The 12,863-nt window shown below is 40.5% G+C and overlaps 1 protein-coding gene across 1 annotated transcript in view; it reads right to left on the bottom strand.

Annotated features, from left to right (window-relative positions):
* stag2a (stromal antigen 2a) overlaps positions 1–12,863 on the bottom strand; it is an 18,328-nt gene extending 5,465 nt beyond the window's left edge. The window contains exons 1-24 of the mRNA XM_037120627.1: positions 12,641–12,863; positions 9,183–9,304; positions 9,010–9,088; positions 7,613–7,774; positions 7,435–7,531; positions 7,257–7,333; positions 6,883–7,087; positions 6,591–6,742; positions 5,629–5,702; positions 5,234–5,357; positions 4,635–4,733; positions 4,343–4,422; positions 3,912–4,019; positions 2,843–2,951; positions 2,584–2,701; positions 2,385–2,488; positions 2,172–2,264; positions 1,993–2,082; positions 1,698–1,901; positions 1,538–1,608; positions 1,267–1,354; positions 675–755; positions 354–446; positions 69–240 (exon numbers count right to left, since the gene is read on the bottom strand). Coding sequence (XP_036976522.1) covers positions 69–240; positions 354–446; positions 675–755; positions 1,267–1,354; positions 1,538–1,608; positions 1,698–1,901; positions 1,993–2,082; positions 2,172–2,264; positions 2,385–2,488; positions 2,584–2,701; positions 2,843–2,951; positions 3,912–4,019; positions 4,343–4,422; positions 4,635–4,733; positions 5,234–5,357; positions 5,629–5,702; positions 6,591–6,742; positions 6,883–7,087; positions 7,257–7,333; positions 7,435–7,531; positions 7,613–7,774; positions 9,010–9,088; positions 9,183–9,226 — 2,524 coding nt within the window. The 5' untranslated portion in view covers positions 9,227–9,304; positions 12,641–12,863. The remainder of the gene's footprint in view (positions 1–68; positions 241–353; positions 447–674; positions 756–1,266; positions 1,355–1,537; positions 1,609–1,697; positions 1,902–1,992; positions 2,083–2,171; positions 2,265–2,384; positions 2,489–2,583; positions 2,702–2,842; positions 2,952–3,911; positions 4,020–4,342; positions 4,423–4,634; positions 4,734–5,233; positions 5,358–5,628; positions 5,703–6,590; positions 6,743–6,882; positions 7,088–7,256; positions 7,334–7,434; positions 7,532–7,612; positions 7,775–9,009; positions 9,089–9,182; positions 9,305–12,640) is intronic.

The following is a 12,863-nucleotide window of genomic DNA, read 5'->3' as shown; positions in this document are numbered from 1 at the left end:
TACAAAAAAACTTAAATATTACGAAAATACAGTGTTAGCATAAATGATAAATGGTGATTAACTCTGACCTGTACTGCTGTCATCATCCTGATCAATGAACACTTGATCCAGAATGAAGTTGAGCAGCTCGGCCTGCAAAGAGGAGTCTGGCGTGTAGACCAGAGGCTCCAGTTGTTCCCGGCCTGAAGACATAATTTGGTGACTGAAGATCAATAGCAGATCACATAGTATGGTGAAGGCCTGGAATGGACACGACACTTCAGCATTTTTGAAAATACTAACCAAACAAAATTTGCAGTGGTACTGAGGGGCGGCCTTGTGGAAAAATCAGGGCCAAATCAGCGTAATCCCACCTGTTCTTTAACTGCCGTGTTGATGCTGTTCAGGTAGCGCTGACACATGAGGCAGAAAGCTCTCATTTGCTTTCTCAAGGTCACCATATCACCCTGAAAAGTGCAAATGTTGAGTTAGACAGTGCTGTAAGTGAATAATCAATATAAATGTATTAGTTCAGTAGTCCACAGAGGACGACGTTTATCAGGATAGCTAGTGTGATGGTGCAATACTGTATCTAGTTCACTTCATGAACTGAAATACTTCTTTCACTCTTGCCTTATATACATGGCGCATTTTTTTAATCCCCAAAAAATGCATCACGACCAAATTATAAATACCTTTAACGAAGTGCCGTCTGAAACCTTGGCCAGGTGCCACAGGATGATGTAATGTGTGCACTGCATTGCATGAATCACAATCTAGGGGGAAGGAGGCAAGCAGATCAGATGAGCCGCGAGGTTTCACACAGTCCGTGTATTTACACGCACTTAAGTGACCTCAGAGGAATCAGGTTACACAGATGACCAGAGGACTCATGTCATGTTTACAGTACTTAGATAAACAGTGGTCATCGAGCAACATTAATTGTGATGTTGTAAGAACGACACCTCCAAGACCTCATTGCGGTTTGAGTATAAATGCAGAAGTCATATTTATTCCCCACCCCAACCTTACTGCTTTCATATTTTAACTGTATTATTCACAGAGGATGCTGCTTCCTCACAGCATGAAGGTGTCTGGATTTTACAAACAGTCCAAAGTCTTGTTGTGGAGACAGACTTCAGACTTCGGGTGGTTACTTTGTGTTTCATTTTCAGTCAGACTTTGGATGGATACCTGAGTGAATGTAACAAACGGATCGCCTGAAATTGTTGGTTTGACATTTTGGGGACGTTACTGACAAAGTTAGAGAAGACGCTGCTATGATACCTGTTCAGGCATATCCCCATTCTGCAGACCTGTGTTGAGTAGCCTGTAGTTGCTGGTGAAGAGATCCCACTTAGACAGGTCATGTGCACTGGAAACAAAAAGAACACAGATGGTAAATGAATACATGGTGACAAAATTCATGCAAATGTTAACTTTAAGCACATGATTTCACAAAAGAAGACTAATGCTCGATACTTTTATGCCAAATACTAAAACCTCCAACAACTATCAATCCATTTAATCCTTAACACAAACGTGTTGACTGCTTTACTTGTGAAAGGCGCTGATCTTCTTGAGTGTTGATAAAACCTGGTAGGCATCATCCTCATCTGGTTCTTCACCCTGACAAACAAGATATCAAACCTGTGAAAGCCCAGAAATGACCCATGCTTTCACATGCTGGCAGCAGAGAAAAATCTTGCAGCACCCACCTCCTGTAGAAAGTCCTCCAAGAGTCTGTCGAACTTGTCTACGAGCTCATCGAGCAGCTGGGAGCGAGCGATGTCGACGCGGTTGAAGATGGTGAACTCCTCGTTGCAGAGAGAGTGGTAGGTGGTAGAGCAGGCCTCCAGGACCTCCGTGTCTGTGTGCTTATCCTGGACCTCCCAGATTTGCCGCAACAAGGCATCCAGATGCTTAATGAGAAGATGGGAGCGCATGGTCATTGTTTGTAAATGCTGTGATTCAGGTTTAATCGAAATTTTTTAAAGAAATACACTGACAAACCTTTTCTAACCGGCCAGTTGTGTAGATGTCAAGATCAAAGTACTTTGGTATTTGTAGCAAATTGGTCACTTTATCAATATCGACGCAGTACTGTGACAAGAAAAGAGAAGCAGTTAGGTTGAATGGGTAGAAATTAAACCTGTTGCTCAAATTTACAAGTCATCTCTGACAGGAATCACCTTTGCCAGTAACAGAGGCAACGCTACTGCAAACATCTCTGTGATCCGAGTTCTATCATCCAGCTGTGTTTTCTTCTCCTTTGCAGTCAGGACCTTTCCCCCCCAACAAAAAGCAAACCATGTTGACAACATGAAGAAGGTCTGTTAACAACATGAATAAGGTCAAGAAGTAAAGAAGGTGAGTACCCTCTCGATCGAGGACCACACACTCACCCTCTTTCCCGTGGCTCTGCCTACTGGAGGGTGACATTCACACGCCTGCCGAATGGCACAGAGCATGATCTCCACCAGAGCCGTCTCCTGGCGATCAGTCAAGGCTACAAATCACAAGAACAGAAAGTTACTGACAATGTCATGAAATATCGGAGGAGGAAATTGTCAGCCAGTAGCAGTCTAAAAGAGTGACCCTCACCCTCTTCGCCTGGCATGGGCTCATCCAACAGCAGACTGATCATAGTTTCCCAGTCTTTCAACAAATCTGACCCACAATCCCACAAGCTGTCCACCAAGTAGGCCCCATGTTCATGGAGCTGTAATGCATAAAACGTTAGAGAATATTCAAAATATACTGAAGCGAGATAAAATCACTCTTCTTGTACTATGAGAACATTTTATTTCTTAAAATGGACATTTTTCAGGGTTTAAGCAGAAAGACACAAAGGCCTGGTTACCTCACTCTCCAAGAAGAAGAAGACAGTGGTCTTAATAAGGCTGCCGTTAAGGCTCTGCCGGCCCCTCCTGGGTAATCCCTCCTCCTCTGGACCTTGATGGCTGAAGAGCCTTTAATCACAGCAATAAAACAGACTCTTAAAAATGCCCCGTTAAGGAAGGTGGAATAAACCACTGCTCTGTCTGCAGTGCCTTTGGAAAAGCTGTGTGGGACGGGCGTGGGGATATCACACACATTTCCATTAGTTGTTATTTAAATACAATAATAATAATCATAATAATAATAATAATAATAATAATAATAATAATAATAATAATAATAAAACACATTTATTTACAGTGCTATACTATAAGCACACATTGTTAAATCAGGGGTTAGCAACCTTTACCATCAAAAGAGCCATTTTTGCCCCCCTCCCTCACCAAAAAACTGTTTATCTGGTAATTTCCTTCTTTCTGGAGCTGCAAAATATATATTTGAGCCTTACATATAATGATAGTAACATAGCCTGAAAAGTATAAATTAGCAAGATTCCTTAATATTTTCATATGTGGCTACTCTGCAGTGGGTCATTCATGTTTACTAAGGTACTTAAACACTGAACAACTCTTGGGCCTGAGCATAAAATACAAAGATAGCTGTGCTCAGCTCAGGGTCATCCAGTTCCTGGGCACCATTTCAATTTACCTGAACAGACACAATTATGAATATAAGCTATGCATGTTAACAATCGGAGAATGTAAGAATCACTTTAGGCCTTCGACAGTGATGTTAAAAAAAACACTGCAGAAGAGAAAAAGAGCCGCAGGATGCAAAACCCTGGGTTTAGATGGTCTTAAGATACTGATTCTTGTCTCTATTTCTATATTAAATCTCATCACATCAGTTCCTTGTTACCCTGTTTGTGCTGTGAAACACGATGAATCTGATGTCAGCTTATGTAACCACAAAGTCATTATTAATGGCTTCTACCCTTACATGAGTTACCTTTTATGACACTGCATCTGGTGTGATCCAACATAAACGTGTTGGAAGGATGATCACTTTTAAGAGACCAATCAAACACTTACTTCTTAAACAGAAATTCTCCGGCGGAGACAGCGATGGGTCGATGTGCTGAGTACACCAGATGATAAACACTCTCACAGTCCTCCGCTGTCAGAACCTCGTCACTGCTCCTGTTACATGAATAGCATGACATAGACGAGCATTTAAAATTAGACTTAAGGCTAATTGTGTGAAATTATAATTTGAAAGGTTTTAGAGAAGATAGTTTGATGAGGGAAAATGTGGTATCATTCTGCCCATATTACACCAATGATGAGACAAAAATGATCGTTGTACTTTGTGCCAAAATATATATCAAATCTAAATCTGTACTGAGATTTTGTGTCTTTACCATGTTGACTATTAGTATTCTGTCTATGATGACAAATAATACAGCTTCATGTATCAAGTTCAAATCTAAAATGATGCCACTGAAGAGGAGAGAGTTACTCACTGTAGGACGAGTGTCAGTAGTTTAATGGCTTGCACTGCGACATCATACTCCTTGTCCAGAGTCATAGACACAATGCGGTCCTGTCGATGAGAGTCATTTTATATTTCAGATACAGTATCTCAGCTGGACTATCTCCATAACATTATGGGTATGATAAAGTCAACATTATGTTATCGCCCTTAAGTTACTGGCATATAAACACGCTGTAAAAAGCTTGTAAGTGTTCAACACATTTCAATGATGCACAAGGAGCCTCTACAGCGCACTCCGAATGATGCAGCAGCTGGCTCACCTTGAAGCGACTGGTGAAGAGCTCCAGTCGTGCACCGAGCTCTCTGCTGTAGAAGAGGCCTTGCAGGGCAGTCAGGCACTTCAGTCGCACCTCACCTTGCTAAAGTCACAGCAGAATACATCAAATGATGACTGTACTTGAATGAAAACGCAGGTGTAACTTTGCCATTAACCACATTAAGTTTGTCTTTATGCAACCCAATAGGCAAAATATTTGTTAATAAGAGGTGATTGAATTTCAGTCAGTGGTTCCACTTGTGTTATGCAGATGTGGATGCATTTCTCATCATGATATAGATTGAGAAACACACAATAAGTCATAATCTTATCTCATACATAAAATAAAAGAAGAATGGTTCAAAAGAATGGGACAAGAGAGAGAAAACAGGAACCCTTTGTGATGTTACTATACTGTAAAATCAAAACATCACACTACTCAGAGCTGCTTTTTACAGCAAAAACGTTTCTGCAAATAGGACTTTGCATGACTTTTACTCTGAGGGGAGTGCAGGAAGTCTTGACGAAGCTTGATTTAAACTGAGGTTAGCTGGTCTTTGGACAACTAACATCAAAGGCTATTTTATCACTTCATCAGCTCACCTTGTCATGCATAGTCCAGCCGACATACTTCAGGTAACTGTCATTGAGGAAGGCGTCACTGTACAGCTTCATCCACACCCCAATCTCCTCAATGCAAATTGCTCGGATTTCAGCAATGGCGTCACTAGAAAACACACAACATGAAAGAGCATTGATTAAATTTCAACGTATGGCCCATTACATGTGTAAACTGTTCATAGCTGTAAGGTGTCAAACTCATTTCAGAGACCCATATTGGTGTTGCCACACATTTTTCACTAGAGGGCGCCCTAAAGCTATAAAGAAAAGAACAGAAGGGTCCCTGCTTCTTGTGATAAGACTCAAGTGAGAGGCACCTCAGTGTTAATCCCACAGTCAACACACAGTACCTGGAAATCAATTAAGGACTCACTTACCGATATCTGTGAACAAACACTCCTTTGAAAATTGCATTCATCATGTTTTCAATTTCATCTTGATTTTCTTGAAGCTGGAGGAGAAACACAAAGTGACAGATTTCAAAATTTTTGCATGAAAACAGCCAAAACAAAATTATCTTCTTCTGCCTCGTTCAGCCCTCAAACACAAAAACTAAGTGGTTTTGCAGGAAGAGCTCTGAGATCTTACTTCAGATAAGTTGCATTATTCTAATTTTTTCTTATTTTCAACAAATTTCAGCCAACAATATGTTGGTCAGCACGCAGCCCATTGGTTCCTACTGAAGAGGTAAATCTTTAAAAATGCCCTAAAAACTGTACTATAAATACTGTATGCTTTAACACAGGCAAACAATGCTGCTTTGTAACCAGCCTTATCCTTTAACAAGCAGAATTTTTTAAAAGAGCATTTGCATATTTTTGATTACACGTGTTCAATGGTGAAAAGGATGCAACAGTCATTAGATATAAGCGACGTAAGCGACGTCTGTATCAATGTATACTGTGTCTGATATGCATCATCATTGAAACTTAATTTAGAGACTATAATGTAGAAAAATATGCTTTGGGTAATTTATAGTTAATAAATGAATTAAAAAACAGGGCAATGATGTCATTATAGACAATAAAGCTCATTGTTAACAAAATCCTACTTCCATAGCTTTTCTGTGTCTGAGTTTGATATCCACATTTGAGGGATCATTGCCTAAAATGTGTGTATATCAGCTGATAATTTGAAATAAATTGTACATAAATTCACATAAATGAATTTACTGGATGAACAATACAAATATACATGTATGAAGCGAATGCAGCTACAATTTGTCATCAATGGTATTTGATAGAAATACAAGCACACACAATTTTTGAGAGAGACACTAACACATTCCTAAAAGCTTGTGTAGTGGCTACAGTGTTAGACAACTTAACTCTCCTCTCACCTCTTTACGCTTCTGTAACAGCAGCTCCAACCTATCATTGGCTCTTTTGGCAACGACCTTGTTCCTCTCCGCCTCGTACTGCCTCTGCGTGTTGTCCATATTGATGCTTAGATTCAGAGCCACGTTCACCAAGGCTGTCATCAACTTCATGGCTGGCAAAAAAAAAAACAATATAGTTCAGATACACGCCTCAACGAATAACAATAACAGCAACAGCTTCGGGACGTTAACAGGATGAGTGTGCAGACAGGCATGGCTTCTCACAAGTGAAACCTGCTCTTTAAAAACTGACCTGCTAGTGTGCTTGTGTGTCTGAACGCCCTGACCTGTGAGTCAGACAGGCCGGTGAGCAGTGAGATGATTGTGTCCATCATGTACTCGTCGTAGATGATGCTGTACTGACACTGACGCACCAAGACTGCTATGAAGTCGCAGAAGCTTATCCTGAATTTCTTCCACTGTGGTCCTGACAGAGTTAATGGATAGTCGCCGCTGTCCTGTGAGGTGGCAGCAGTGAGATGATCAGCCTCACGGCAAGAGGATCACATTCGTTTCACACTTTATGTCTGCCACATTATAAACACCTGCCATGCTGGTATCTGGGAACTGCACAGATTTATGGTTTTATTTCAAATTATCATTTTAAAAAAAATCATCCAGCATCACCTCATCAAACTCCTCTGTCATTTTTCGGATGATTTCAGAGTTCTGCATGTTTCTGAACATCTCTCCGCTCACAGCACCTACATGAGGAAACACACAGTGGCAGCAGAGTTTACCTCAATACTTTGCTTTCAGGCACCAAACCTGCTACATATTGACAGACAGCATCTCAGACACTTACCTCTGCAGCCAGAGCACTGAATGAAGAAGTTGATTAGGTCCAAGAGAGCGACGTCTCGGTCATGTTTGTATGCCTCGATCCAGTCATCAACAACAGCCTGAAAAATAAAAATTCCATTACATTAAGAAGAAACTGCAGAACAAAACGTCATCACCTGACCACACTTGTGCGTACCAACCTGTGTGGCACTCTTCCCTGCTTTAACCACCTCGAACAGGGTCATATTCTCTATCCCGTTCTCCTGATGATGGCCATTCACCCGGCCAACCCCAGGGCTCCTCCCTGCTCCCACACCTTTGGCCTTGTCTCCGAGCGCCTTCTTCCCTTTCCTGGCCGCCAGCTGGGGAGAAAGATGGTCCATGAAATACAAAATCAAAAGATTCAGTTGAAGAAAATCTTAGTCATGCACAAGTCAGAAAAAGATTATTACCCGAATATCTACATAGGTTGTCTGTATAAAGATTAAATCCAGAGGAACACAGAGGGAAATTGATTGTCTGTATGCACACTTAAAAGTTAAGCCTACCCGCAAGTACCAAAAATTGCAGTTCCTCTTAAGGCTACTTGAGGCTGGCTCCAAAAGCGAGTTAATCCACCCATAAAGATAAAGCCCTCATTTGACATGCCCAACCTCACAGCAGAAACAAACGTGTTTATAGCCTGGTACATAAAACAGTTGAGCTCTCCATAGCTAATTTCCCCTAACTGTTGGGGGTGTGAATTTTTATGCAACTTGCTCATTTGAATCAAGTTAAGGCTTAAAGGTTTGGATAATATTAAAGGGCGTTGCCACTCTGAGTGACACCCAACGCCAGGCTGCCTAGTTAGCTCTGAGCAACCAGGGCTCATTTGGCCCTTGTTCAAACACATCTGCTGCACATTATCACACTGCTTCTACTCTCTGTTGGTCCTGTAACATACTGAAAACCAGTTCAGGGTGTTTCATATCCCATCTTCACAGGACGGTCTTTTTCCTCGCTCAAATGCTAGGATAATATCATCCTGCTCTGTTCCAGATGCAAGTCATAAAATCATTGGGAATCTGACAAATGCCCCCTGATTGATCAGCAACACAAAGGAGACGACTAGTGAAAAATCTAGAGGAATTTAAGGCTATATACTTAAAGGTAAGGCAACATATCTGATTAGCCATTAGCGAACATTAGCATTCAACAACTTCCTAGTGGGGTTATCACTTAATTACATCCAGTGTGTTTTACTTCTGTGTCCATGATTAGTTCACAACTTTCCTATTGTAAACACTATCAAACAATGTTAGCTAAGAAGTAGTTGAATGCTAGCGTTAGCTGTTGTCTAACAGAACCTTGAAATATGTCCCGATATCACTCCAGATTTACACCATCAACTGTTATTACAGTTGCTGATCACTCAGGAAGCAGTTAAATGATAAATCCCCTTCTTTTTGCAAACTGGAACACAGTAGCATGCCATTCGAGCATGATGTCAGAGGAAAATGGCCACCATGTAAATATGATAAATTGCATGCTGGGATTGGCTCAAGCTTCCCTGTGGACAGATATGGATAATGAAGGAGGGGAGGTTAGAAAAACATACCAGGCCTTTTCCTGTCTTCGCACTTCTGCCATCAGGATCCTCAAAGTCAGTATCTGAAGACAACTGAGATTCTGTCTCTCTGTGCACAACAAATGGAGTCATTATAAGCAGGAAACAAGACTTCAAGACAACACGCTTCATTTAAGAACACATTTCTGTGATGCACTGCTTACTGGGGAAATTGAAGCTCTGAGTGCAAATCCTGCGCTGCTATCATTTCTTTAACATTTTCTGGATCTGCTGGAGTAGGTGGCTTCGACTGCTCCGGACCCCCAAGCACAAGGGTATCTCTCAGCTGCGCGTAGAGAATAAGACAGTAAGACATCAGAGCAGTGTGATGATGTACAACTACACTCACTCTGGCTGCAGTAACTCACAAATAAATCACAGCACATGTTTTATATGGCTCAGTTTCAAGACCATATGTAACGCTCCACAGACCAACAGATGAAGAGAAAGTGTTTGTCTCTTTACTGCTAGTCTGGCACTGCACAACCCAAAAATCTCTGCAATATTAATTCTGTGTATAATCTTTGTGTACACCAAGATGTTGTTGACCATGAAGAGATCACATGTTTGATAAAAGCCAAGGAAAAGAGTATTTGCTGCGGCTCATTTAAGGCCACCTTGGTAATGACTACATTGATAGATCACCATTTCCAATCCTGTCCTGTTCTTCAGTGTGTTTCAGTGAAATGTATTTTCATTCTTTAGGACAAACAGACCCGATGGGTGCTTATGAATAATAAATAAACATAACCCTCCTGTACTGTGAACAGTGTAGCTTATCTGCCCCCAAAATCTACAACCATAATTCTCCACAACACAAACACAAAATGGAACAATGCAAAGATCCTGAGAAGAACATGTGACATTTGTCAATATTTTCTGATATTTTGTGATCAAAACAATGAATTGATTTATCACAACTGATAAACAGAAGAAAACAGTCATTAGATGCAGCCCCTACTTCAATCACACATCTTGTTCAGAGATTTCCTCAACCAAGCTTTTGTCACAGGCTTAATGGAGGTACTTTCCTCAGTCGCTGCACTGACTCACTTCCTCATTTATGCACACGGACAGTTCAACAAATCCTGCTTTTGTCCCCAACTGTGTGGATTATTCTGAGTTTATACATCAGTTATCTTTGACTCTCAACCTGCAACTGAATATACAGAAAGCATATCTTATAATCATTGTAGTCATTCTCTGAATCACACAATTCTAGTTGTCTTTACTACCCAGTGCTGCTGGAGTAATTTAAACTTTTAATTGTGATGATTGATTACGATGATTGAACTTTCAGGGGACGAGCAACAGTTTGTTAGTCACTGAAACAACAGAGAGTAGTACAAAGGAGGTGGTTGACCAGAATAATTTGACAGTACAGTGGCACTGTCAAATTTAATAAAGCTAATTTTTATTGAGGACAAAAGGGAGTATTTGCAGCCAAAACTCATTGAGTGACTGATCCAAAATCACACAATTTCATTTTTTGGTAGGTGATGTGTCCTAAAAATCCAAGCCCTTTGAGTATTTACACCTTTACTTGGCTACATTTTGGAGCAAAGTATTGCCCGTATTACTTATCTATGTCATAATTTGGGTAATTTGTTACTTTGCTGTAAAAAAAAAAAAACAAACTGATAAATTGATGGGCTATATTTTTTTAGCTTAAGCTATCCAGCTGTAATTAAAATGTGCCCCATCTCCAACATTAAAGTGTTGAACAAAATTTACTTTCTACTTTTACTTAGTCAATATATCTACAATTTAAATAATTGAAATCAACTAAAGGCTTTCCAAAGCATTTTGCTGTAATAAACAAAGCATTAATTGTGCTTAAAGGTATATAACTGCCAAATCTGTCCCTATTTTCTCTAAACCCTCATTGCAGATGTATCTGCTGAAGGTAAGGTCTTCAGCAGTATGTGCTGAGAGGATCCTGCACTTTTTTGTTTAATGCTATTGTTGAAAAGTTCTATTTTAATCAAACACATTCTAACATTTCAATACTGCTTAACAGTCTCCTTGAATAACAATAATCATTAAACTATATCAGTCGACCCCGAGTGTACTCTCCAAACTGTTCGACCTGTACTGACCTCTTGACCTGAAACTGAATACACATTGTTCAACCAACACAGGTAGGTAAGTAGAGCAGTGTGTCACACTAAATCTACAACCGAGTTCCTGTGGACTGAAACAAATGAGCTAATGATATCACTGATTCACTGTCAGGGTCCACAGCAGTAAATCAACGACACGCTTCTGTGACACACTGGTAAATCACTTGTAAGCTGGACTTTAATCACAACACATTGGATGTGAAGTCAATGTGAAATTAATTGACATATTATCATTTACAGGCCCACCTCAGCGCACTGACACACTGCAGTTTCCACTTGTGTATGCACATATGAAATAATGTAACAGTACACATTTAGTATTTTTTCACTGCCCAATCAGAACTTTTATTTTCAGCAGGGTATATTTAACATTTAATAAAACATAACCCCTCTGTACTGTCAATAACATATGAATTATTTTCATATTAAAATTTTACTAATTTAATTTTCAAAAGCGTAGCTTATCTACCCCAGAATCTACAATCGTAATTACACACAACACACACAGAAAAAAATGGAACAATGCAGATATCCCGAGAAAATCACGTGACTATCTGTCTATATTTTATTCTATGTTAGCTGTTAAAATGGTATACTTAAATATGATATTACATAAGGTTTTGTTTGTTTTTTTTGTTTTTTTTAAATATACAGGTCCCAGTGTTAACACATAGTGAGAAAGAGAGGGGAGATCAGTGGGGGCGTGTTTACACGATGCTCTCACTCTGCCACCGACGATCCCCCAACATGCGATGTAAACACAACATGGTCGCTCTGCCTCCAGACTCCCGCGACCATAAATGGCAACGTAACGTAACACGTCGGTTTGAGTACCGACATATCAACACGACGTTACTTTTTCCCCCGGACACACACAGTATTCTCTCAAGTAGTTCGTTGCCATGGTGAACTCTAACGTTACTTAAAAAAGGAAAACAACAACAACAACAAAAAAAAAACAGGTTGATAATTTAAACGATTCAGACACGCGCAGTTGTACCACTTCCCGAACTACAAACGCATCTGCAGATGTTTCCGAGGCTGCTGGTTCAGATCCACTCTCATCTCTTCCTCTAGTGCCGTCTGTGCTACGACGGCCAAGCAGCTCTCCGGCCAGTTCAAGCTAGCTGACATGTGATATCTTAGCCGAGACATTGCCTTGGTAGCTATATTAAGACACCCTGTCGTACTGCTTTACTCGTGCCGAGTAACAAACGTTTGAATCCGGGGGCTCGCTTCGGCACTTTAACGCATTTTTTCAGCGTCGGATTAGTCGCTAGCATGGCTAGCATCGCCGCTAACGTTAGCTGTAGCTGGCTAACGTGACAAGTTACGCTGTCATCGTTAATCACGTCCGATGTATTCCTGTAAAGTCGTATTTCTGTGTGAAAGAGTCCCGTTAACAGTAATGTCAAGTGTTTGGCCAGCTGACCAGCTCAGCAGCATCAATGACAAACTCCCTGGACGTTAACCTAGCTATCCGCCATTTTACAACTTACCTCGTTTTTAAATCAAATAAGGAACCGAAGCCAAATAAATCCAAAACGTCGCGTGGTGTGCAAAGAAGATGTTTTCGTCAGTTTCCTCCACAAACTGTCATTTTTCCAAGTCCGAAAAAAATAAATGTTATTTTATCTGCTAGCTAACGTTAGGAAGCTCCTTGGTGGCTAACATAGCAAGGCACAGTTTGTATTTTCGGTTGTTATTCATGCAGCACACACC

This window comes from Acanthopagrus latus, chromosome 13 (genome assembly GCF_904848185.1).
Source record: "Acanthopagrus latus isolate v.2019 chromosome 13, fAcaLat1.1, whole genome shotgun sequence".
Lineage (NCBI taxonomy): Eukaryota > Metazoa > Chordata > Actinopteri > Spariformes > Sparidae > Acanthopagrus > Acanthopagrus latus.
Note: the sequence above shows the minus strand (reverse complement) of the source record. Positions and strands in the feature narration are given on the sequence as shown.